General features: G+C 37.8%; 1 protein-coding gene across 1 annotated transcript in view; it reads left to right on the top strand.

Moving 5' to 3' along the window:
- Positions 1-15,274: 15,274 nt before the first annotated feature.
- Positions 15,275-23,791, top strand: part of LOC140243362 (uncharacterized) — a 30,218-nt gene continuing 21,701 nt past the window's right edge. Inside the window, exons 1-5 of the mRNA XM_072323042.1 lie at positions 15,275-16,387; positions 20,046-20,125; positions 21,072-21,174; positions 21,919-21,993; positions 22,293-22,455. Coding sequence (XP_072179143.1) covers positions 15,275-16,387; positions 20,046-20,125; positions 21,072-21,174; positions 21,919-21,993; positions 22,293-22,455 — 1,534 coding nt within the window. The remainder of the gene's footprint in view (positions 16,388-20,045; positions 20,126-21,071; positions 21,175-21,918; positions 21,994-22,292; positions 22,456-23,791) is intronic.

Here is a 23,791-nt window from a genome sequence, read left to right as displayed (position 1 = left end):
TCACCTAGAGCTCAGTGGGGATTCCCCGCACGCAGCTGCGGCTTGCTGTGGGGTGTGCGGCCAATTTGAATATTCATTATTCATTATTCATAGCCATACTGTCAAGGTTTCCTAAACACTACAGAAACAAAGCAAGTTAATGTGAAATGACAATACCTAAAAATGCAGCACAATAATCACGTTGAAAATATGATACTGAAAGACAAAGTATGAAGGATTGTTTGATATTTCATCGGAATATTATAGTTATCGATGTGCCTTCTGAGGGAAATAACCATTGCTTTAACACTCGAATCGAAATCTTGATACATAAATGTTCGAAGAAATTGATTCGTGGCGGTCCGTGAGCCAAGGGCTTCTTTCTATCCCTAACCAAAACACTCAAACCAATTAATTATCACTCATAGCCCTTGGCTTTCCCTCGACCGTCTTTTTGTTTTTTTAACAAAATAATATTGTGCAGAAAGGAATGATTAAAACATTTGTGCCTTTTAAACTAGATCTTACAAGGCCATTAAGTTTGATCAAGGAGGTTTAAGAGATGGAGTTCCAACTGGCTGTAATTATTCAAACAGTTGTCACTTTTCTATTGATGTACAAAAGAATTCCACAGGTGCATCTGTGCCTTTGGTGGCGGGGTTTGATGCCGCCGTCTTGCTGAGCAATCTGAAGATTCATTTTGAACGTGAACATAATGTTGGCTATATTTTGCTTGTTTATCTATTAAATGAAACGAAATCTCACTTAATGATAAAGCTCATTAAACAAAGGTCAATCCCTTCAAGAAATATGTGCAAAAGTGTAAATCAGAGCTGTATCATGTGAAAGTGTTTAAAACTGTACCCTCCCGGAAAGCCGGTTTTATCACTTTTCCACTTAATTCCTCCAAATAAAACTGATATGGAATAATCTTCGAGTATAATTCTATATTAATAGATATATCAGATTAGTGGCCGGGCACGGCCAGTCGAATAATTTTCATTTTCATTTCATCATTTTTTTTGCGCAATTTCTATTCGCGCATCCCCGTGTCTTTACCATTATATACCACCTATCTTTTATAAGTAGGGATGGCGAAAAGTAATTACCATCACAAAGACATATTTTCGTTAGAAAGTGGCTGATGATTATGCAATGAGACATGAGTCAATTGTCTTCCTTTCTGCGCGGCAGATCCAGTTTGCCACATGCTTCAAATACTTTCGAGTGGCGGCATCGAACGTGACTTCAAAGGAAATACGACAGTTGTGACTCCATTCTCTTGAACCTCCTTGGCTTGATACAAACACGGCACAAGAACCCTGAGAGACAACGTGTGTGTGTGTGTGTGTGCGCGCGTGCGCGCACGCACGCTTGTCCAGGTGCACTTGCGTGCGTGCAAAGTGTGTGTATGTGAGTGTAACCAAAGAGGTTCTAGAGAATGGAGTCACAACCGTCTTATTTCCTTTGTTAGATGTTCGAAGCCGCCGCTCAAAAATATTTGAAGCATGTGCCAAACAGGATCTGCCGGGCAGATAGGAAGACAATTGACTCATGTCTCATTGCATAATCACCAGCCATTTTCAAAGGAAGATATGTCTTTGTGATGGTGATTACTTTTCGCTAGCCCTTCTTATGAAAGGTAGGTGGTACAGGCACGAGGATGCGCGAATAGAAACTGAGCAAAAAATGCTGAAATAAAGATGAAAATTACTCGACTGGGCATACCCGGGCACTAATCTGATATATCTATCAATAAAGAATCATACTTGAAGATTATTCAATATTAGTTTCATTTGTGGAAATTAAGCCGAAAAGTGGTAAAACCAGGTAAAACCAGCTTTCCAGGATGGTACAGTTTTAAACATTTTCACATGATACAGCTCTGATTTACACTTTTGCGCAAATTTCTGGAAGGAATTGACTTTTGTTTTACATGCTTTATCATTACGTGAAATTTCATTTCATTTAATAAATAAATAAGCAAAATATGTCCAACATTATGATAACGTTCAAAATGAATATTCAGATTGCTCAGCAAGACGGCGGCTTGGAACATCGATCATCAAAGGCACAAAACTATTTTAGTGCACCTGTTGAATTCTTTTGTACATCAATAGAAATCTGACAACTGTTTGAATAATTACAGCCAGTTGGAACTCCATTTATAAAACCTCCTTGGTGTAACAGCCTGTGTTTGACTTTCTTTCGGGGAACCTACTCCCACAAGCATCTGCTTCTATGTAGGTTCCCACCACACACCATGCTATTTATCCGTCATGAATGTAATGTACTTGAGAATGATTTTAATTGATTTTGTATTTGTATATACTGAACTTATAACTTATAATTCATGTGTTACTTTACATTGTCATGGATGGATGTTGTAAACAAAACACTGTATGAGTTGTGTGGAAACTTAATGAATGAAATGAAATGAAATTAAATTAAATTAAATTGTAGTATGTAAAATGATTGATTAACAATTGAATTAATTTACTTTCAAAACATTTACATGTTGGTTTCTTTTACTGGGTTCTCTAAATTGTTTATATTATTATTCTTATGACTATTATTGACCAAAGACTTAAATTTGAAAGTTGTGAGGTAAGGAAATAACGTATTCTAAATGTGTGTGATCAATATTGTTTCAAGAAAACAGTAATGTGGAACTAAAAAATATCGTAACGTATTATTATATGTTCGATTCCTATCAAACTTTTATTGGTCTATTTTCTATTTTGCTAGGTTTTACTGTTTCATTTATATTCATAAGTATATAGACAGGCAGACAAACTGATAAACATATTCTACATTTGTATTTTTCAGGCGGTTTTTTTTTTTTGTCTATCAAAATCGCACTTTTGTCTATCAAAATCGCACTAGAATTTTTCTTTGATATGTTATCTGCAGTATCCTTATTTAATGTATGATGAATCAACCTGCAGTTTATGATTGTTTGCTTCTGGTTTATGCTCCCATTATATAGTCACTGCATCCGTACCATTGTAGTAACATATTGAACTCGTTAGGAATTTGATTCTAGATATGTGTGAGTATATACTTGTGTACCTATATGCTATATTAACTTTTTACCCTGTTGTTATTCCTTAGGTTCTTGTTTATTTTTTCCTTTTCTTTTTCATCTCTTTTATTTTCTTTTTCCTTTGTACCTTGATAATCTAGTTTTTATATCGTTTCGTCATTATTACTTTGTGTCCTATCTCCATTGAATGCATATCAAATTTACACTGGTATATTTTCTTGGAACCTGCGTTTACAAGCTTTGCTTTTGCGGTTCCATCATATTTCACAAGTTATAGAGAATTGTCTTATGTACATTATATACGCTGACACATTTTCTGTCCATGCCCCGATTTATAACATATTTTGTATCTTGCTTGGTTTGTATTCTTTTTAGTGTATTTTGATGAAATGTATATCTCATGTGAAATATGAAAATAAATATGCTGGAACTGTTTACTGTGTCTCGAGTGTAAGACCGGTGCAGTTTCAGTTATTCAATTCAATTCAATTCACTTTAGAACACATTTTGAATTATAAATAACCATGGGCCAAATTCATTATATACATGATGATAGCCAAATCAGTTTTTAAATTATCTGTGTATATATTTGAATACACCTATTATACAAGAACACAAAGAAATGAAACATTATCCACACACAGGCTGAACATGGTTATGTCGGTTGATCAGCAGGTGTGCGCCTTTAAAATAGCGACTGGCTTGAATGCTCCCCAGGGAGTGGAGAGTGAGCACTGTCAGTGTTGGTTGGAAAAATGTATCCAGTGACATAGGGGTGATCCCATTGGTCTGATTCGAACGGAGGTGCGCACGCAAATCCTATTTACCTGCAGTCATTTTCAGGCACACCTTTCAGGGCAAGCTACGCGGGCTTGTTGTGTGTGGGAATTTTCCAGCACACCAGACAATTTCTGAAGGCGGACAATGATTTGGGCGAGTTTTGCACGCGTCTTACTCGCTGAACGCGTGCTACTTAAGTTCTACTTGCGGGTATTCTGTGTGACCCGCGTGTCAGGGGCGTGGGGGCTGACAACTCAATGAAGGAATTCCTCTGAAGGAATATTTATTTGGCAGATGTCCCAGAGAATGTCATAATCCTGACCGCAGCTGACTCTCAACTATCCAGCAGGATTTAGCTGACCCTCAGCATGCACGCTGGTTATCCTCCTGTGACTAGCGGCAGCTAGCTACGGGCCTCCTACTGATTTTCTGCGTGGAACTCTGCTGGCAATCTCCGCGAGTCACCCGGAAAAAGTTTTGAGCATGCTTAAAACTTGGCTGCCGGTAAATCGGACTTGCGTGCTCAACTACGGGCGACTACGTGCTAGTTATTGTCACTGTGAAGCCCATCTGCGGAGACCTCCGGGTAGCAAAAATTGTTTTTCGCAAGTGACAAGCAAAGCTTGGCTGGAAAAGTGTGACGGGCCCTTGAGCATGCTCAAACTATTTCCGGGTGAGTTGCGGGGATTGCCCACAAATGTCCACGCAGAACACCAATAGAAGGACCGTAGCGGTAGCACCTTGCAGGCAACTCCCACGTAACTTGTCCGTAACTAAAACGTTAGTAGAACGTAAGAAGCACACGTCCAGAAGGTAAGACGCACGCGAAACTCGCCTGAATCCTTTTCCGCCCGCTGAAAATTATCTTGCGTGCTGGAAAATCCATACATGCAACAAGCCCCCGTAGCTTGCCCGGAAAGCTGTGACAGGGCCTCTAGACCGATCATCATCAAGTTCTCGAGATACTACGTCGCACGAGGCAGGACATCTACAAGGCAAGACAAAAGGTGAGAGGCACCAACATCTACGTGCACGAAGACCTCACCACGAAGAGGCAAGCCATCGTCAACAAACTACGATATCATGACAAACTCTTTAGTCAGGAAGGTCTGGACTCTCGACGGCAGAAATCACTGTCCTCAAAGCCGACGATAAGAAGATCACCATTACCTCCCTCGTAGACATCGACAACAAACTGTGATCCGACTACCACTATTATTATGTTTCTATCGTAAAGAGCAATGTGAAAAATGGTGGTTGATTATAACATGTATGTGTTGCGAAAAGTCTGTGAAGAAAATCAATAAGCCCTAGGCTGTATGACGTGTAATCAGTGGACGCACATTATATGTGCGAGTGTTTTGAAGAAACTTTATAACTCCAATGAAAAGTTTATGAACTGGCAATGCCCAAGCTGTTTAATGCAAGTGCTCCCATTTTATAGCGACTCAAATACATGGGAAAAAATGCTGATACTTACCTTTCTTTGAAGTCTTCTGATGTAAATGATGATACATTTACTTTTCTGACTGGGAAGATACTTAAAGTAAGTCATCTTAACATCAGGGGCTTAAATATAATAAAAAGGAAGCAGTTGAAGTATTTTTTTAAAGGACAAGTTCACCTTTATAGACATTTGGGTTGAGAGAATAAGCCAGTTCACAGTTACATTTTGCGCATGAGCAGAAAAAGGTCATTTGTACAATCAGACATGTTGATTTTTTAATTCACTGAGACAAGCATCCCTGATGTAATGATTATTCATGTAACCCTTATAAATGGTGCTTACTGGCATATCCATCTGACAGCAAGCCTGGTATTTAGCAATGTTGGTAGAAAAAGTTTGTTTAAGCATTCAACACCAAAACAATGAAATGAATGCCTGCCGAAGTGTCAATTTACAGACCATTCTTGTCACCTGCTCTGCGTATGTTCATTCTTTGTTTGAATGTGAACTCCATAAATTGTGGGCATGCTTATGCATTATGTTGCTTTGAAAATGAATGAAGTGCCTAACCAACTGAGAAAGAAGAAAGGTCATTTGTACCAATGTGCACATGAGCTAACTGTGAACTGGCTTATGCAGCAACAATAGCAGAACATAAAATCAGCGAGAGTTTGAGGAAAATCGGACAATCCGTTCACAAGTTATGAATTTTTGACATTTCTGCTCAGACACAGCTGGATGATTAGTCCAGATTCTGAACGTTTTTTATCATTACGCATCCACGCATCCAACTGTCACTGATGTGTCCTACTAATATTGTTGCATTCACTCAATCCACATGTATATGAAGGTGGATTTGTCCTTTAAAAATGTACCCATACGACATGCTCTCATTAGGCTGAAACATGGCTCGATAATAAATCCTCTGCCTCATTGTTCGAAATACCAGGTTATCATCTCGAAAGAAGAAGAGATGGACATTTTTCTGGTGGTGGAGTGGCTTGATACTTCATAGAGCGTATGTAAGGCGACTTGATCTGGAAAAAGAGCTCATAGAATATCTGTGGATAGAGCTAACACACGAATAGCAAACGATAGTTCAGATGTTTTGAATGTACTTCAAGAAAGGTTAGAACGAGTGTTCTTTATATCGAATAATGCTATTGTTATGGGAGACTGTACACTAAAATAGGATCAAGGAACTTTGCAGTCTGTTTCAGATGTCTCAAGAAATAGCGTCTCCGACCCGTGTGACTCCGCATAGCAGTACACTTGTGATTTGATTTTAGTTTCTGATTCATGTGGCCACCTACCCTCCGGTGTACAATTAGTGCGACTAAGTGACCATTCTTTGACTTATCTTATTCTCAAAGCCATCTCAGCGAAATCAGAAAAGATCATTTAAGAGTTTCCAAGAGGAGAGATTTTTCGAAGACTTAGATAACTTTGAATGGAGCGGGTTGTATGTAAAGGATGTTCACCTTATGTAGAGTAACTTTATAAAGTTATTCTTCGATAACATATTATGTGATAAGCATACTCCTTTTGTGAATGTCAGAAGGAAAGTTAAAGGTGCACCTTGGATTACTCAAGAATATACAATCGGCAATTCAACAACAACAACAACAACAACAACAACAACAACAACAACAACAACAATAATAACAACAACAACAACAGTTTGATAAGCTCTAGCTCAATTGCCCAGCGGAAATCCACTCAGTGTTATGAATTTGATGATTCTGAGAGAAATAGACAATTATTGGTTTTATTCAAACATTATAGAAATCAAGCTAATAATAAGCCAGTTCACAGATAGCAGTAGTCTGAAATGACCTCTCCAACCACAGATTTTGCAATTAATGGAATAGTCTTCAAGATGAGCAGTTGAAAACAGCCATGCAGGAAGTGGTAATTTACATGTTAGTGCTGCATAGCATGAATTGCTTTTATGAATGTTGCTGAAAAGACTGCACATCCACCTGTACATACCAATCCGCACCTAGTTCATTTATAACGCAGTTATCATGAAGCTTTATCGAGGTTTTGAATACCTCAGTTGCAAATTCACTTCAAGAGATGATCTGCAATGACATTTAACTGTACATGCTCAGATTAGAACTGTGAACTGACTTACTTGAATAAGAAATTGAAGAAAAAATATAATAATAGCGTCTTCGATGTATGCAATCACGATGTAAAGAAAATTCGCAGTGTTAAAGGAACTATTGCCAAACAAAAATAGAAGAAACAAGTTTATCTTCTTCATGGTGAATCATTGAAAAGTGAAAGGGATTTGGGAGTTACATTCAATAAAATATTCAATGAAGTATGTAGACCCTAATATAGCTGATGGTGTAGATATCTACAATGGTGATATGACCCCCGGTTTGAAATATATTGATGATGTAACGCATAAATGTTTTGAATTTTCTGAAATAGATACTAAATATGATGTTAAAAGAGAGTTGAAAATATAGATTTCAGTAATACAGGGATTATAGGTATGCATCCAAGACTACTGAAATTAGCAGCTGACTACATTTTGTGAACCACTGTCTGTCTTATTTATCAAATCTCTATCAACAGAAACAATACTAGTTGATTTTGAAACCGCTAACGATTCATAAAGGTAAACGTAAAACTGATTTGAGAAATTATAAACCAATATGTATATCCAATACATACTTCTCTATCTTAATCTTAATATTTTGATCTTTCAAATAAAGTACTCTGCTAAAGCGTGATTTTTATTTTATTTATCTATATATATATATATATTTGTTATTGTTGTTTCGCTACTTCAATTCAAGGCACACAAATTAATTGTTGTCATCACATTGAAAGAAAACGAAGTCAGCGAACTGCAGAAGGGGGAAGTCTTTCGCCTTACTCCCGATTATTGATGCTCTCTTGTGTCAAAGCACATGGGTAACACCTGTTGTTGAACGCACAACTTCTCGGCGGTGACGAGCATGACTTCAAAGGAGAGCAGTAGATGTCTCACCTGTAATAAATACCTACCTGGTCAAACAGTCTTTATTGTGTACTGCAAGCCTGCTTCCTAATACTTAGTAAAGGGAATCGGTTCCTTTTTATAATCGATGGAAGAATATGGAAGTGGCGGACCACCTTTCGTTAGTTCGCAATACATGTACCCACTGTCACATAGAGCTCAGTGGGGATTCCCCGCACGCAGCTGCGACTTGCTGTGGGGTGTGCGGCCAATTGAATATTCATTCTTCATAGCCACAGTGTCACGGTTTTGTAAACACTGAAGAACAAAAGAAAGTTAATGTGAAATGACAATATCAACAAATGCAGCACAATAATCCTGCTTAAGAATGTGATAAAGAATACAAGAACAAAGTATAAAGATTTGTTTGATCTTTCATTTAGAACATTATGATTATTGATATCATTGGTATGCTTTGTGACGGAAATAACCATTGCCTTAACCATGTTAACATTCAAGTCGAAGTCATTGCATATAAAATTTGTTCGAAACTATCACATCCGTGGCGGTCCGTCGGCCAAGGGCTTTCTCTCTATCGCTACTGAATCAATGAAACAACCTTACAAATTTCAGCCCTTGGCTCTCCCTCGACTGTCTTTTTGTTTTTGACAAAAAAAAAAAATACTGTGCAGAAAGGAATTATTCCAATATTGGACCTTTTTTTAAAGTAGATCTTATGACCATAAAAGTTTGGGGTAAACATGGCACAAGAACCCTGATTGGAAAGCAGCAACATACTAAATTTCAACACTTATGATTATTCATTATTTATGAAATTTGATTGATTAGCAACTGAATTAAGTTACTTTTTAACATTTACATGTTTGTTTCTTTTGCTGATTGTCAATGTTCATTGGTGTTCCTATCTGTAATGTTCTTAAAAACATTTTGTAGTAGGCCCTTTAAATTGTTTACATTACTATTTTTATGACCATTATTGAACAAAAACTTTATTACAGAAGTTGTGAGGTAATGAAATAACGTCATCTACATGTGTTCGATCAATATTGTTCCAAGAAAACAGTCATGTGTATGACACTAAAAATAATAATAATGTTGATATCGTAACGTATAATTTATGTTCTATTCGGTGACACGACAATTGCTCCTGCGACAATTGCTCCGGTCTTATTTTCTCCAAGGACCAAGGGTTAGGGATAGGGTTGTGATAAGGTTTTAGGTTTAGTTTAATGTTAGGATTAGGGTTAGGGTTATGCGTGTGAATTTATGTTCGGCTTATCGTGCAGACATTTCATGAAAGCAAATGTCATGGAACCTTCGATTCATATTCAACTTTAATTGTTCTATTTACTGTTTTGCTAGGTTTTACATTTTTCATAAGTATACATGAGTATAATAGACAGACAGACAAACTGATAAACATATTATATATTCGGGTTTTTTTTTTCAGTATGTATCTATCAAAATCGCATATAAGAAAATATCTAAATGTTAAATAAGGATACTTGTATACACCTATTACAAAAAAAAAAAAACACCAGAAATAAAACATATAACAAACACCGCATCATTTTTCTTTCTGTATACATTATTCAAAATGAAGAACCAAGCCTTTATCTGGCAGACTACTCCCTCAAAAACAAACAAAAAATAAAACAACAACCCATCCCCCCCCCCCAAAAAAAAAAAAAAATGGCAAGGCGAATTCGAACAAGATCTATTAGACTAAAACGACTTTCCCCAGCTCCGTATTCAGCCGCCGTGATCCCCTGTAATCTGTTTCTCATAAAAGAATAGTGTCTGCAAGCTACTCCTGTATGAGCCATCCTAAGTTTTGAAGACCCACAACAGTCGTTCAGTCACAGTGAGAGCAGGCAGACTGTGGAGATCTTTTACAAATTTCGGATCACAGATTACTAACAACTCAAGGTTTTTGATTTAAAATTGCCTTATTCCTTCCACAATACAATATCTGATGAACTCCTTTTTGCCTTTAAAAGATAACTTTGTAACTTTCAATTGGTTAGTCTCTCGCTTTGTTTCTCAATGTTGAATGCGACGGTACAAGTGCAACGATTTCATGTGGTTCGCCCCTGGTAAATACATGTAATATAACATTTTCATGATGATACCTTGTACCATCAGTACTCGCGTTGCTGATCCAGCTATATAGGGCTCACACCTGTAAATAAAATGGACTGTCCCACAAGACCCCTTCACAAATTCGTACCAAAGATACCAAAATAAATGAAGAAAAAAATTAATTAAAAATCAATGATGTAGTTTGGCAAAAAACTGAATAGCTGTAGGTATTGAGTATGAATTCCTCTACAAACTGCATTTTGGTTGGAAGATGAAAGCTTTTCTGATGGAATTTGAGGGGACTACATTTCATTGGGTACGTGTACAGAAAATAGGTGATTTTTTGAGTGACAAGAACTCGTAGTCTGGCTTTGCGGACCCTTGGACAGAATTTGAGCAGACGAACCCACCCTGGAAATTTGATGGATGAAAGGTAATATCTCACTTATCCAGGTTAGTGAAGATGAAACACCTCATTTCTCCCAGCTATTTTACAGAATTTTTTGAAATTTGAATTTTAACACACGCCTCTATGGGGAATTATTTACCCGTGTGAGCCCTATATAGAGAATGCACGCAATGCATGCAAGTCTATGGGAAGTATTCATCCCATACAAGCTCTGCTGGTTTATGTTGATCTTGTATTGTGTCAGATCTCTTCCTCCCTCCCCCTTCTCCTCCCTACCCCCCCCCCCCCCCCTACGTACTCCCCCCCCAACTCTGCCTCGCTACAATTTGTTTTCTTATTATGTTCTTGTGGTATCTACTAGATCTTAGTACATATAGCAGTCATCCGTATTGCACAACTTTGAATAACTGTGTTATTCTTGTATTGTGTATCTTGTATTGTGTCAGATCTCTTCCCTCCCCCTTCTCCTCCCCCCTCCCTCTACCTCTCTCCTCTACTCCCCCCCCCCCCCAACTCTGCCTTGCTACAATTTGTTTTCTTATGTTCTTGTGGCACTAGATCTTAGTACATAGCAGTCATCAGTATCACACAACTTTGAATAACTGTGTTATTCTTGTATTGTGTATCTTGTATTGTGTCAGATCTCTTCTTCCCTCCCCCTTCTCCTCCCTACCCCCTCCCTCTACCTCTCTCCTCTACTCCCCCCCCCCCCAACTCTGCCTTGCTACAATTTGTTTTCTTATTATGTTCTTGTGGAACTAGATCTTAGTACATTGCAGTCATCAGTATCACACAACTTTGAAGGACTGTGTTATTTTAATGTATTTCTTTGTTTTGGCTACCACTGAAACATCTCAAAATACATAAAGTTAGTCAGTTTGACAAAACAAAGTCTTACCAAGTACTTTGTAGGCTATAAGGTGATGATGACACGCCCATAATCAAGGATAACTGCCTGGATCTTTGTATTCATCTTATGAAGAACTGATCAGAACTGCAAGATTTATTTTTAAAAAAACCCAAAAGGGCATGATTTTCAAAAGTCTCCCTTTGAGAAGCTTTATAACCCTTGAATGTGTAATTTCTCGTATGATGTAGGGGCAAATATCATCAAAAACTCATTTATGATGTTAAAAAGTCAAATAAGAAATATGACCTCCACTATAGGGCTCACACCTGTAAATAAAATGGACTATCCCAGACCCCTTCACAAATTCGTACCAAAGATACCAAAATAAATGAAGATAAAAATTAATTAAAAATCAATGATGTAGTTTGGCAAAAAACTGAATAGCTGTAGATATTGAGTATGAATTCCTCTACAAACTGCATTTTGGTTGGAGGATGAAAGCTTTTCTGATGGAATTTGAGGGGACTATATTTCATTGGGTACGTGTACAGAAAATAGGTGATTTTTTGAGTGACAACAACTCGTAGTCTGGCTTCGCGGACCCTTGGACAGAATTTGAGCAGACGAACCCACCCTGGAAATTTGATGGATGAAAGGTAATATCTCACTTATCCAGGTTAGTGAAGATGAAACACCTCATTTCTCCCAGCTATTTTACAGAACTTTTTGAAATTTGAATTTTAACACACGTCTGTATGGGGAATTATTTACCCGTGTGAGCCCTATACTATGCAAAACCTCTGCGATGGAGAGGCACAATCATGAAGGGCGCCCTCGCTTGTCAGTTCAATGAACTGTTAAAATGGAAATGAAACCCAAATAAAAGCTGGTGGACTGATTGAATGCAGCAATACTATCATAGAACACATCAGTGAAAGTTTGAGGAAAATCAGACAATCCGTTTTTAAGTTATGAATTGCTGAAATTTTGGCGCGGCCTTCGCTGCAGGGATGAAAAGACTTCCATATTTCATGACGTCACATACGGAAATCTTATAAAGGATATATAAAGAAAGGTAAATAAAATTACATTTTGTGTGTGTGTGTGTGTGTGTGTGTGTGTGTATGTGTCAAGAGTACACATTACACATTTTCTCGACCTGCTCTCTGAAAGACTCAAGTTAGGGTTCCATCATTGTGCTAGAAAAATGAAAATATACTGATTTTCTAATCATTTTCTGTATTATTGTCTTCCATATGTGACGTCACGAACTATACTAGTGTTTTCATCCAGCGACGGCCATGACGGCTCGTCGTCATTTAAAAGTCATGAATTTACCTCAAACTCTTACTGACGTGACTTAATTATATTGCTGCATTCACTCTTTCACAATCCACATGTATAGTTGGAGTTCATTTCCCTTTGAATAGCTAAACAGGCAGTGGGTTGCTCAGTGGTTGCATACAAGCGGCGATAGAGCCAGAAACCTTTGTTGATTTTGTGTGTGTGTGTGTGTGTGTGAATATCTCATGCGCTTTCGTTTCCATTGCATATTGATGCTGGGAATGATGTCTCGCAAAAGTTATCAATCTATTACGATCTGTTTGATGTACATTAAAATGCGCCCGTCACAAAGTGACTGTTCTTATTAGAGACCCAACTGGCAAGTAAAGAATCATGACAGCTTATTCTCCCCACTATCTTCTATTTCTGGTATATTCTCGTATATGAATACCTTTCTACCAAAAGGCGCTGAATCCGTAGAAAAATTATGGATTGAGCGCCTTTTGGAAGCGAGCTCTTCACATAATACTTATGATAGCAACGAATGCATGAATCACACTCGCTCACATGCTATGTGTATCACAGATTACAAAATGCTGTGAAGAGAGATCTTAACTTCATTTCAGAATCCGGTGATGAACGAGGAATAGGGAAGATGTCCACTCTTGAAATGTTTGGTAAATTCAGTTGGGTAATTATGAGTTGGCTTTAAAAAATCGTAATTCCGTATTTTCATTGACCTTTCGAGAAATTCAACCAACAATAGGATTTTTTTTTATACTTAATATTATTTCTATTTTGAAGTACAAAATATATCATGAATATTTACCGGACCTATTGGTAAATGAGAGTCCGAAACTCGGTTTGTAAAGCTTTGTAAGATTCCATTTTTCCATTTTAAGTTAGATAAATCATGTTGGGGGAATGGTGGTTTGTTGCAAATTTTCTTTGAAATAAACCAACAGTATTTTGAAAACTGAGTGTGATATTTTTGTTTTTCGATTAGTGTCGAAAGTTGCCAACAGTATTTGCAAATTTGTGTCTTACCTATAGTGGTATATAATTCCGTCACATTCCCCCAGTAAGTTTCGTCAATTTCGTTTGGCATCTGGTGGTTGAAGTAGAAGGATAAAAATGTGGGACAATCCCTGACGTCATGTTTTGTACTTTGCGAAAAACAAAATATAATTTTGGAAAACAGAAACGTTTTGTTTCTCGATGGGGTCAGAGAATACTAATATCGTCTATCCAACCGTCGTTAAGGCGAAGAAATGATTATGAACAAATAAAAAAAAAGTTAAAAGAAATGAACATCTTTTTTTTTTTCGTATAAGTGAAACATGACCATTGCCGCACGCCCACCTCTTTTTTCATTTTTATTTCTTTTGTTTTAAGAAAAAATAAAAGGGAATCCGCCACTGGTACCGTAAATATCATATGGGACGATGCTAATTTGAGACAAGATTAGGGGCTCTCAGGATCGAAACACAGGGAAGGAGATGGTAATGATAAAGGAAGTGACAGCAATACTATATAATATATGTTTGCTGTATAAATTATATTCTCATATTTCTATATTTGACGCTGATAACCTAACAAAGATATCAATAGGGAGGGGGAGGGAGAACAAAGAGAGAGGGGAGAAGATGCATGGCCAGAGGGATGGAGAGAAAGAGAGAGAGAGGGGCCAAAGAAGGGGGACTAAACAGGATGCATACAATAGGTCAGACTTCTTTGACAAGGAGTTCTGAGAGAAAACTCTATCGAGTCAGGCGAGAGCCTTTGGTACACGGGTAATCACTGCCCGTTGTCCATGCCAACGTAAACAGCCCGACTTGGACTATACCGTTCCTGAGTGCTACCTGTTACCACCAGCCGAACAATCAATGGAAGAAGGTTAGGACACAAGTAAACAAAAAAGCTAAACCACACGCAGTTGTGAGAAATCTTCCGCACATCTCCCACCTTTTCTGATCTTTCATCAAAGACGAACTTTACTAAGGTTTCGCAATGCTGCTACAGTTATTGAAGCGCTGGTTGATTGCATACGTTTGAAAGCTCTGCGGATTGTTTTATTATGGATGAACAGACCAACACATCATTGGTTTCATCCGTGGTACATAACAGCAAAACATTCGAATAGACCAGTTGTTGAACAGAATCGACGAGGACTCTTTTGTGGTTTAGATTTCACGCTGTCCTGTCTAACGCATGGAAACATCATATCGACGACAAATCGCAGACGTTTGAAATCCAGGGCATCAAAAAGTTTAAACTATCTTCGACGAGGGAGTGTTCAGAGGGAGTGTTCGTATTAAGAATGTTGCTAGAAACATGAATACGACAGGGCAGGTGAGGAAGGAAACATAATTCGCCACTCTGTTCCATCAGTCGGGGAGTTCTCTTCCTAAAGACAAACCATGGCGTCAGATGAGACTGAAAATCCAGCCATGATTGTTGAGGATGTGGATTCCATAGACCAAGAAGGGGCGGATGGACCGGATACACGAGTGCTCATAAGAAAAGAGAACACTCATGATCTTACGAATCAAAATGAAAATGTCCGAGGTTCTCTCTCCAGGATAAACGGAGTCGTCAGCAAGGTGACTGTCGGTGGTAACAAGGGCAAAATAAGACTACGCTCCACCCAGGAACTCCGAGAGATGCTTGAGAAGAAGACGACGGTGGCACCGGAATACCCAGCAATCGCTGAGGAAAAAGCGGATGATGACGGCTGGCTAGAAGGTCAGATTAGTAGAACCGACGGCGTAATACCGACTACGATGACGGAAAAATTTGCTATTCGCAGGTTCTCAAACCAAGTGAGAAATAAAACTCAACTGGGATACGAAAGGGCTCGGAGCAAAAGCGACAATACCATCCCTCGAATACGAACTGAAATCCCCGAGGAAGGAGGAGGTGGAAGTCGTGAAACAAGCAGACGATTGCGAAGTCGACGCCGTCGTCGGTATGCTCAAGAGACTGGCCTTGACATCGAAAATAATGAAGATGAAGATGAAGACGAACAAGACCCTGATATACATGCTGGTCGCGTCCGTCGAGGAAGCATTCTGATACCTGGGATCTCGAAGACGCGATACCGAGGACGACAAAGGACTGGAAGTCAGGACCTGATTATCGAGGAATCTATAGAAGAAGTATTTGGAGATGATGAGATGGAGACGGGAAGTCGTCGAGGCAGTCGATCACAGCTTCTTATCAATACTGTTGTGAAGGGGGATCCGGATTCGCGAAGACGCCGTCCGAGATCGCGCCGTTCTTCGTCACTAGACAACGATTTCTTAAATCAGCGGAAACTTCAACCAGCCAATGGTCGATTCCTCCTGCTCCCTGGATCGTCCCGAAGAAGTCGAAGAGGAAGCGTATCGGACGTCGACGATGAGGACGATGATGTGGAATTTAGCAGGATGAGCGTCCGTGGTGAGGGTGGAAAGCGAGGGGGGTTTCTGTCAACAGGAACATCCGGTGAACTACAAAAACCAAGCAGAGAGGAACTGAGAAAGAAAAATGCGGTGAGAAGTGTGGCAAATTTTGAACACAATCATGAAAGTTTGTGTTCGAAAAGTTCGAAATGATAATGAACCATTTTTAGTGCTTATCGAATAGCTGATTAGGTAGGTTTAAAATACTCTTTACATTCCCGTGTGTGTGTGTGCGTGCGTGTGTGTGTATTTTCCACGATAGGCAAAAACCTGCATATAGTTCAAGCTTAAATAAACATAATCCGAATTTCTTGAAGTAAAACTACCAAATTTAAGCAGGTTAAATGAAGAATCACATCTCTCTTTTTTTCTCGTTACATGTCGATGTCAATCGTATGATAAGATTACTCGTTAAACTTATAAAATTACTCAAATTTCGGTTTGAAATGAAAAGAAAAACGGAATTGAACACTCCTTTTCATAATGTGTACCTTACATGTTATACGAACCCAGTGACTGTCAGAAAAGTAGATGTTTGCTGACTCGTGATCCTTATAAGAACTTTTTAAAATTTAATTCCTCCCCCCCCCCCCAAAAAAAAAGAAGAAGAAGAAATAACGGAAATTTTCACATGTTTACTTCAGTACGACATCATAATCAGGGAAAATATTGTAAATGGAAGTAAAATTATGTGTTGAGACTTTTATGACTATAACGAGACAAAGTTGTTGGAAATCGAGGGGACTGTTGAAAAGACTGTCATGTAAGTAACCTCATTAACACTTACTAATTACCGAACTATAAGAAAACTAAAGAAAATTGCCTTAAAAAAGAAGGAAAAAGCGACAGAAAAACTAAACAAAATGCACACACACACACACACACAAACAAACAAACAAAAACTAGGCACCTCTCACTTATAGGAAAGGATAAGCGGGGAAGGAATATCAGGAAGAAATTATAGAAAGGACAAGAAAAGGCGCGAAGGGTGAAGGAGGAGGAGTTGAAGGGTCAATACCAATGCACGCGAGGCACGTGATGCATGAGCTTACAAAGGTATGAGTAAACAACTTGGATGAGGAGAAAATAAGGACTTAAAACTAGAGCTTAGAAGGATATTAATCTTCCACTTTGTAGGAATTTATTAACAAGTAATAATGTAATATAAAGTTATATAAAATGTGGCTCAAATTTTAACTTGAAAACAGTGATTTGTTATAGTGTGCACGTCTCCATAGGGTTTCTGAAGATATAACTGAGTAAACTGGCGTGAACATATTTCTGACGAAAGAGATAACTTTCTTTCAAGGTGAATGTACTCCAGCCATCATGCCAGAGGTTTGTGTTTATATCTTGTAGTTGTGAAGTCAGTTGGCAGTTCCAAAAGGTAGCTAGACGGTTGTTAATGAACAAATGCTGCCTTGAGAGGAAATTTTGAGCGTTTTGCTAAAGAGGTTTGTAACCTCTGATGCAAGTTAGGATAAAGCGGCTGACATTGCACATACGAATGTCTACAGTAGTGACTAGTAGAGACGATGTTGATAAGTGAACCGTTACAAACAAATGTGTGGCATGTAAAGCATTCATAGTTTCGAACAGGAAAGACAGAACAGACTCATTCAGCGCTATTTTTCTTCTTTTTTTTTCTCCAATCTAGACTGACAAAAGATAACACAAGTAGAACTAGTCGAAAAGAAAAAGGCTCAAAAAAAGAAATTATAACAGAAAGAGATGCGGGGAACAAATTACAATAAAGAGAGCTGAAAGGGATGGAGAAAGAAAGAGGGAACTACCATTTTCTAGTGAGGAAACTTAAGCACAAAATCAAATAAAACGGACCTCTCTTTGTCTATTTCCGTGCACTGGTCAAATATTGCTAGCATTCAGCCACGATGAAGAGGACAAACAGTTCGCACTAGTCAGACCAGAATTCTCTTTATAGTAGTCTTCTTTTTTACAAGCTGGAAGGAACTGGCAGTCTTCGCTTTGTTAGTCATATTTGTCTGTAAACTCCCCCCCCCCTTACCCATTTTCCAATGACTCTTATGTGTAGATTCATCTTTCTTATTAAACGTGCAGAGTAGCCGTTGGTAGTAGCGAATCTTGCAAGCTTTTACAATATAGTAGCAAATCCCTGAAAGTTCAGAAGTAAGAATTAAGTATAACCCATATTATTTTCAAGACATTTGGCATTGGCATGACACGTAGCAGGACATCTACTCTTCTTAGATGAATAATTTATCTCGATTATCTGGAACCAAACCCATTAAAATCTTTTTCAAAACTCTACTTTGCGGCATGAATGGATCGCATACTTACCATGCAAGTCATCGATGAAAAGTGCATCTAGGCAGCTTTACGACCACATGAGACTGCTTTTCACAGCATGAACTATTGAATACGCATATGATCATACGCATATATTCCTTTAAAATGAAATGCTATCACTCCATGTAAACATTACACAGGAGTTTGAAAGCGGTGATGTAAGAAAATTTTGCAATGCTTAAAAACGCAACCACAAATTAATGTAACAGGAAAATGGAATTCGAAATATACCAGGTATGACAAGAAGGTTAAAGGGATGGTATAGTTTTGGTGGAGGCGAGGATTGGGCTTTTAACTTTTTTCGAGACACCAAGAAACCACTTATGAAATAGTGCAGAGCACACCATTCTAAGACAAGTTCAAAGTTTATTTGATGAAAATCGGTTTTGGAATGGCTGAGACATCCAAAGACAAAGTAAAATAAAGCGATCGTAATATTAGCTGGGTCCCACCTTTTATTAGGATTACCCTGTTTTGGGTATCTCAGCCATTTCATAGCCATGCAATTTTCATCAAATAAACGTTGAATGCCTCTTGGAATTACATGATCTTTCATATTTCATAGGAGGTTTCTCATTATCTCACCCAAAACTGTTAGAAACCTGAAGTTAGGTCTTAACCAAAACTATACTATCTCTTTGACTTCTTCTCCACCTCTCACCTCTCCTGTCTAAATCCATTCCCTTCTAGGAATTTTTCATCATTTTTCGAAATTATTGGTAGCTTTTTTTTGTAATGTGATTTATCAACATCTTTATTGGATGTCAAAATAGTAACTAATCTCCAAAATCATAGTTGGGTATTTTTTTTTAGAAAATCTGTCGATCTTATTTTTTTTTTCTCAAACAAGAGATACGGTATTTTTTTTTTCAAATTTTTGAGTATGAACAAATATGTGTTGTTGGACGCAAAATGATTTCTTACAAGGCACATTATTTGCTGGTCGTAATACAATTTGCCAAATTTGAATTCTGTATATATATATATATATATATATATATATATATATATATATATATATATTTGTTCACTCCATCAATTTAAGTCAAGAAGTCTCTCGCTTTGGATGTCAAAACAATTATGTTTGTGTGTACCTTATAACAAGTGCAATAAAAAAAATGGAGATTCACAATAGCATTTGTAATATTCTCAGAATCACATTCGTATTGAGTTACATTGTAACGCTCTATCAATATGGTTTTACTACTCCTGACATGATAATCTAGCAGACTGTATGTGGGCAGAGTAGTTGCGATGACCATTCGTTTTTACGTATCATTTACTTTGGCCTACACAAATACAGTAACCCACAAACACGCAATATGATATCGCTTTGACAATTCAGTACGTCAATATCAATGCTGAAAGCCTTTGTTTCTTTGTTCTTTAATAAGTGTTGTATTTTTTCTTTAACTTGCAGGAGAAACTTTTGCGGAAATTTAGAATATACTGCAAATTGATCACCTCCTTCTACCGGCTTTGCCAACAACATTTTCTCAGGTACGTGAGAGGTTTATCGTAAGTTCATAATATATGAGAGTGGTTCATGTGTGCAACTTAGATGCATAGAGAAGGAATATTACATAATGGTAAGTGATACTGAATGCAGAGTACTTGATTATAACAGTTACAGTGTACACGGTATATGCATATTTATCCCATAAACAAGTGCAGTTTTTTTTATTGTTTGTTTGTTTGTTTGTTTTGTTTGTTTGTTTGTTTGTTTTTTTCCGAAGCCTAAGGCTGGTGTGAAATAGTTTTGCAAGAGGACTCTTTATTATGAATTTGGAGTGTATGTTGGCTAGAATAGTGCTCAAAAGAGCAGGTACCATATAATATTTTAGTAAAGAAAATGTATTTATAACATTGATTTGTCTAGGATCTGGGGATTGCCTGTGCAAGATTGAAGCAAAGTTCTCATATGGTTCTTGACCGTGAATTTCATAATATGAAGTTTCGCGATTTTAGCAAAATCGATAATGGTACCAATTCGACCAATTACAAATCTTGTTTAATATAAATACATTATTTATTGTAATGATGTATTCACCCAAAGACTCAGGAAGCAAAAACACTTTTATAATGGTTCGTTCAACACATACATTTGAGTTCGTTGTATAATCACTTAAATCTGCATAGGACAATATTTTCCTCAGATCAGACAAATCATGTTGCCTTCCTTTTCTAACATAATTTGTCCCCTTAGTTTAGTCTCATCGAATGACACTGCGGTAACTAATTATTGTCTTGTCCAAGATTGATATCTGAATTCCGTGTCAATACTTCCAATATGTTTGCAACCTTTCTCAGTGACAGTTACAAGTAATGAGCCCAAGAATAATCAAAAGACCTCCGAAAAGAACGATCGTTTTTTACTCTATTGGATATAATTTGTAGCGTTTTAAAAAGCCCATACGGATATTTTTTTTTTTTATTCAACCATCAGTGCTAACAACGAGAGTTCTGCGTTCCGTGGCATCCATGGCTTACTCGACGAACCCGAGCAGGAACTCCTTTTTGACGTCAGAAAGTTTCGAGCCAATAAGGAGGTGAGATTGACATAATATTGTCATGTATACAAGAAATAGTGCCAAAAATAGTGTAATGCAAAAAAAAAAAAATATGATGATTTGGCAAGACAGTTACGACATGTGTACATTGCATCACTTCAAATACCAAAACATTCATATGCATTGTCCTACATGACCATGATTTCAAGATGCGCAGCATTACAAAGAACGACGAAAACAACAACAACAACAACAAACAATCTCAAAAGCAAAACAAACAAACAAAAAATGCTGCATAAGTAAGCAAATGACAACATACATCCCTTAACAGTCAACTAAAGTTTGATATGAGAAAATCACGCTATACATTCAGCAACAGAAGCATGAAGTATTAACTTCGCTCGCTGGATGATCTTGATGGATCGATACTGTGAATAATGGATCATTCAAATACAGTGCTAAACGAAAGATACAAACACTTCATAATAAAGGAAAAGATTACACGACGCACAATCAAAATTTAATGAGATGCCTCTTCTGATCTTTGTTATGACGTAAAAAGTCAGTATGGAAATAAGACATTCCCCCAAATTTCACTACATGGAGTTAGACATTAGTATCACATTTCATTAATGAATTTCTAGTTTTCTTCCAATTTGATGGATACTGTATCACCCAGTTGTTCCTCTGACTCCTATTAGTCTCCGCCTTTTACATGTTTGAATTTCGTTATGATGATGCACATAATAATTATGTTTCTGTTGTTTTTCTTTACATCGATAGTCGGGAATTTCCGCCGATTCTCGTCGGATCCTCTCAACGCATCCAAAGAATAGGAAAGAAAAGGATAAGTACCATGTAAGTACAATGAGAAACTATAATAAATTAGACAAAAGTTGCCAAGTCGACATGGGCCGGCGCTGACCGAATGTTCGTCTAAACGTAAATGTAAATGGGAATGTATTGTGAAAGTAAATTGATATAACTGTAAATATGGATTGTGTGAATGTAAATGTTACCATGAATTCTTAACTGTTATCATGTTATATTTAATGTTGTCATCATCATTATCTTTATCACCATTATTATTATGATTTGGATAAATTCTATGCTGAAAGCGTCATCACTTGTAACTTATATTGCAACCATTCCTCAAGGTCCTGATCTCGATGCGCAATTTCCCGACATTCTGCGAGTACCCACTGGCCATGCAGCAAGAGATTGTCGGGGTCGGCTGGTACGTGTCCTACCAGGCACAGCGGATCATTCTGCGCCAGGGCCACTGGGCCGAGAACTTCTACTTCATCTTGTCTGGGTCAGGTGAGAGCCCCGATGTCTTGTGCGTCTCCTATGATACTAATTCATCAATGATAATATCATTCATGGTCTCGTTTATCCATCGTAGCCTTTTCATTGTTGTCACTGCTTTACAAGAGGGCCCTGCTATTTCTGTCTTCATATAACCCTATCATAGAGTTGCCGGGAACCCATTTACACACCTGGTTCGAGAGGAAGATGGATGGGTAAAAACATTTGCCATGGACGATTCGAACTAGGGTCCTCCGATTGAGATTCGGGAGTCTTAGCCACAGTGCCCCCCCCCCCCCCACCTCCTGCTTTTGCCCATTGCTTGCACTCCCGAGGGCCCCAACAAAAAGTAAAAAAAAAAAAAAAAAAAAAAACAAGAACACACACAGGCAGACATAAAGTGAAGTACATTGTATATCCTCTTGTGGACACCACACAAAATCATTATTTGAAATGACTGCATTTTATATACGACCATACTCATCTGACTCATTGAATTAGCTCGTCCAGATCAAATCTGAAAGTTAAAGGACTATACGTCTGTAATGGCTTTGAATTAGTGAAGTGATATGATGAATGCACTGCTCAATAATCCGCACTTCGAGCGCAGTCTGTGTTTTTTCACTGTAGTGAAATTCTGCGTGTTTCACTTGCTTATCATGACTGTGCTCCCAGTATAATGTTAAAAATCAAATTGCCATCATACCATAATCGCACTTCAGTTTGTTGTCCTTTCCTCTGGCCTCAAGATAAGGTTTTAAGGTTTCAGTGTTACTTTATAAACGAAGTACGGTGGGAGTATTTAATGAGTTATTCTAATAAATAAATAATAATTATATGACAAAGGAGAAGAAAAATTGGCCACACGGATACGATCTATTTTCAAAGTTTCATGTGCTTGAAAGTTGCTTCACGTTCCCTTTCACGAATTGACAATGCCTTTACGTGGCTTTGTTTTCACTTTCTAAAGTTTTCTTTGAGTGGATAACATCATCCGCTCATCTAATTTGGGTTTATGCTAACGACCAATATTACTACCACTGGTGAAAACATGATAATGAATTAACTTTGACACGTGCATCGAAAAAACGCGTACGTATAATATGATACGCACGCATACACAATTTTGATACTTGTTTTGCTACTTTCTGGAGATGTGATTAACAATTACAAGACCGCAATGGCTCTGCATCAGCAATCCTGTAACCACTTATGAAGACCTGGGGCTCTAAAACCTATCTAAAACGGATTTATGAGACGACTTCTTTGATTGGTGCATTTGTCTGGCTTCCACGAGGACCCCGAGATTTAAGCCGCTGTAGCAGTAATACCATACACCACAAGACGC

The sequence above is a fragment of the Diadema setosum genome, chromosome 2, assembly GCF_964275005.1.
Source record: "Diadema setosum chromosome 2, eeDiaSeto1, whole genome shotgun sequence".
NCBI classification, from domain to species: domain Eukaryota; kingdom Metazoa; phylum Echinodermata; class Echinoidea; order Diadematoida; family Diadematidae; genus Diadema; species Diadema setosum.
This window is presented reverse-complemented; position numbering and strand designations above follow the sequence as displayed.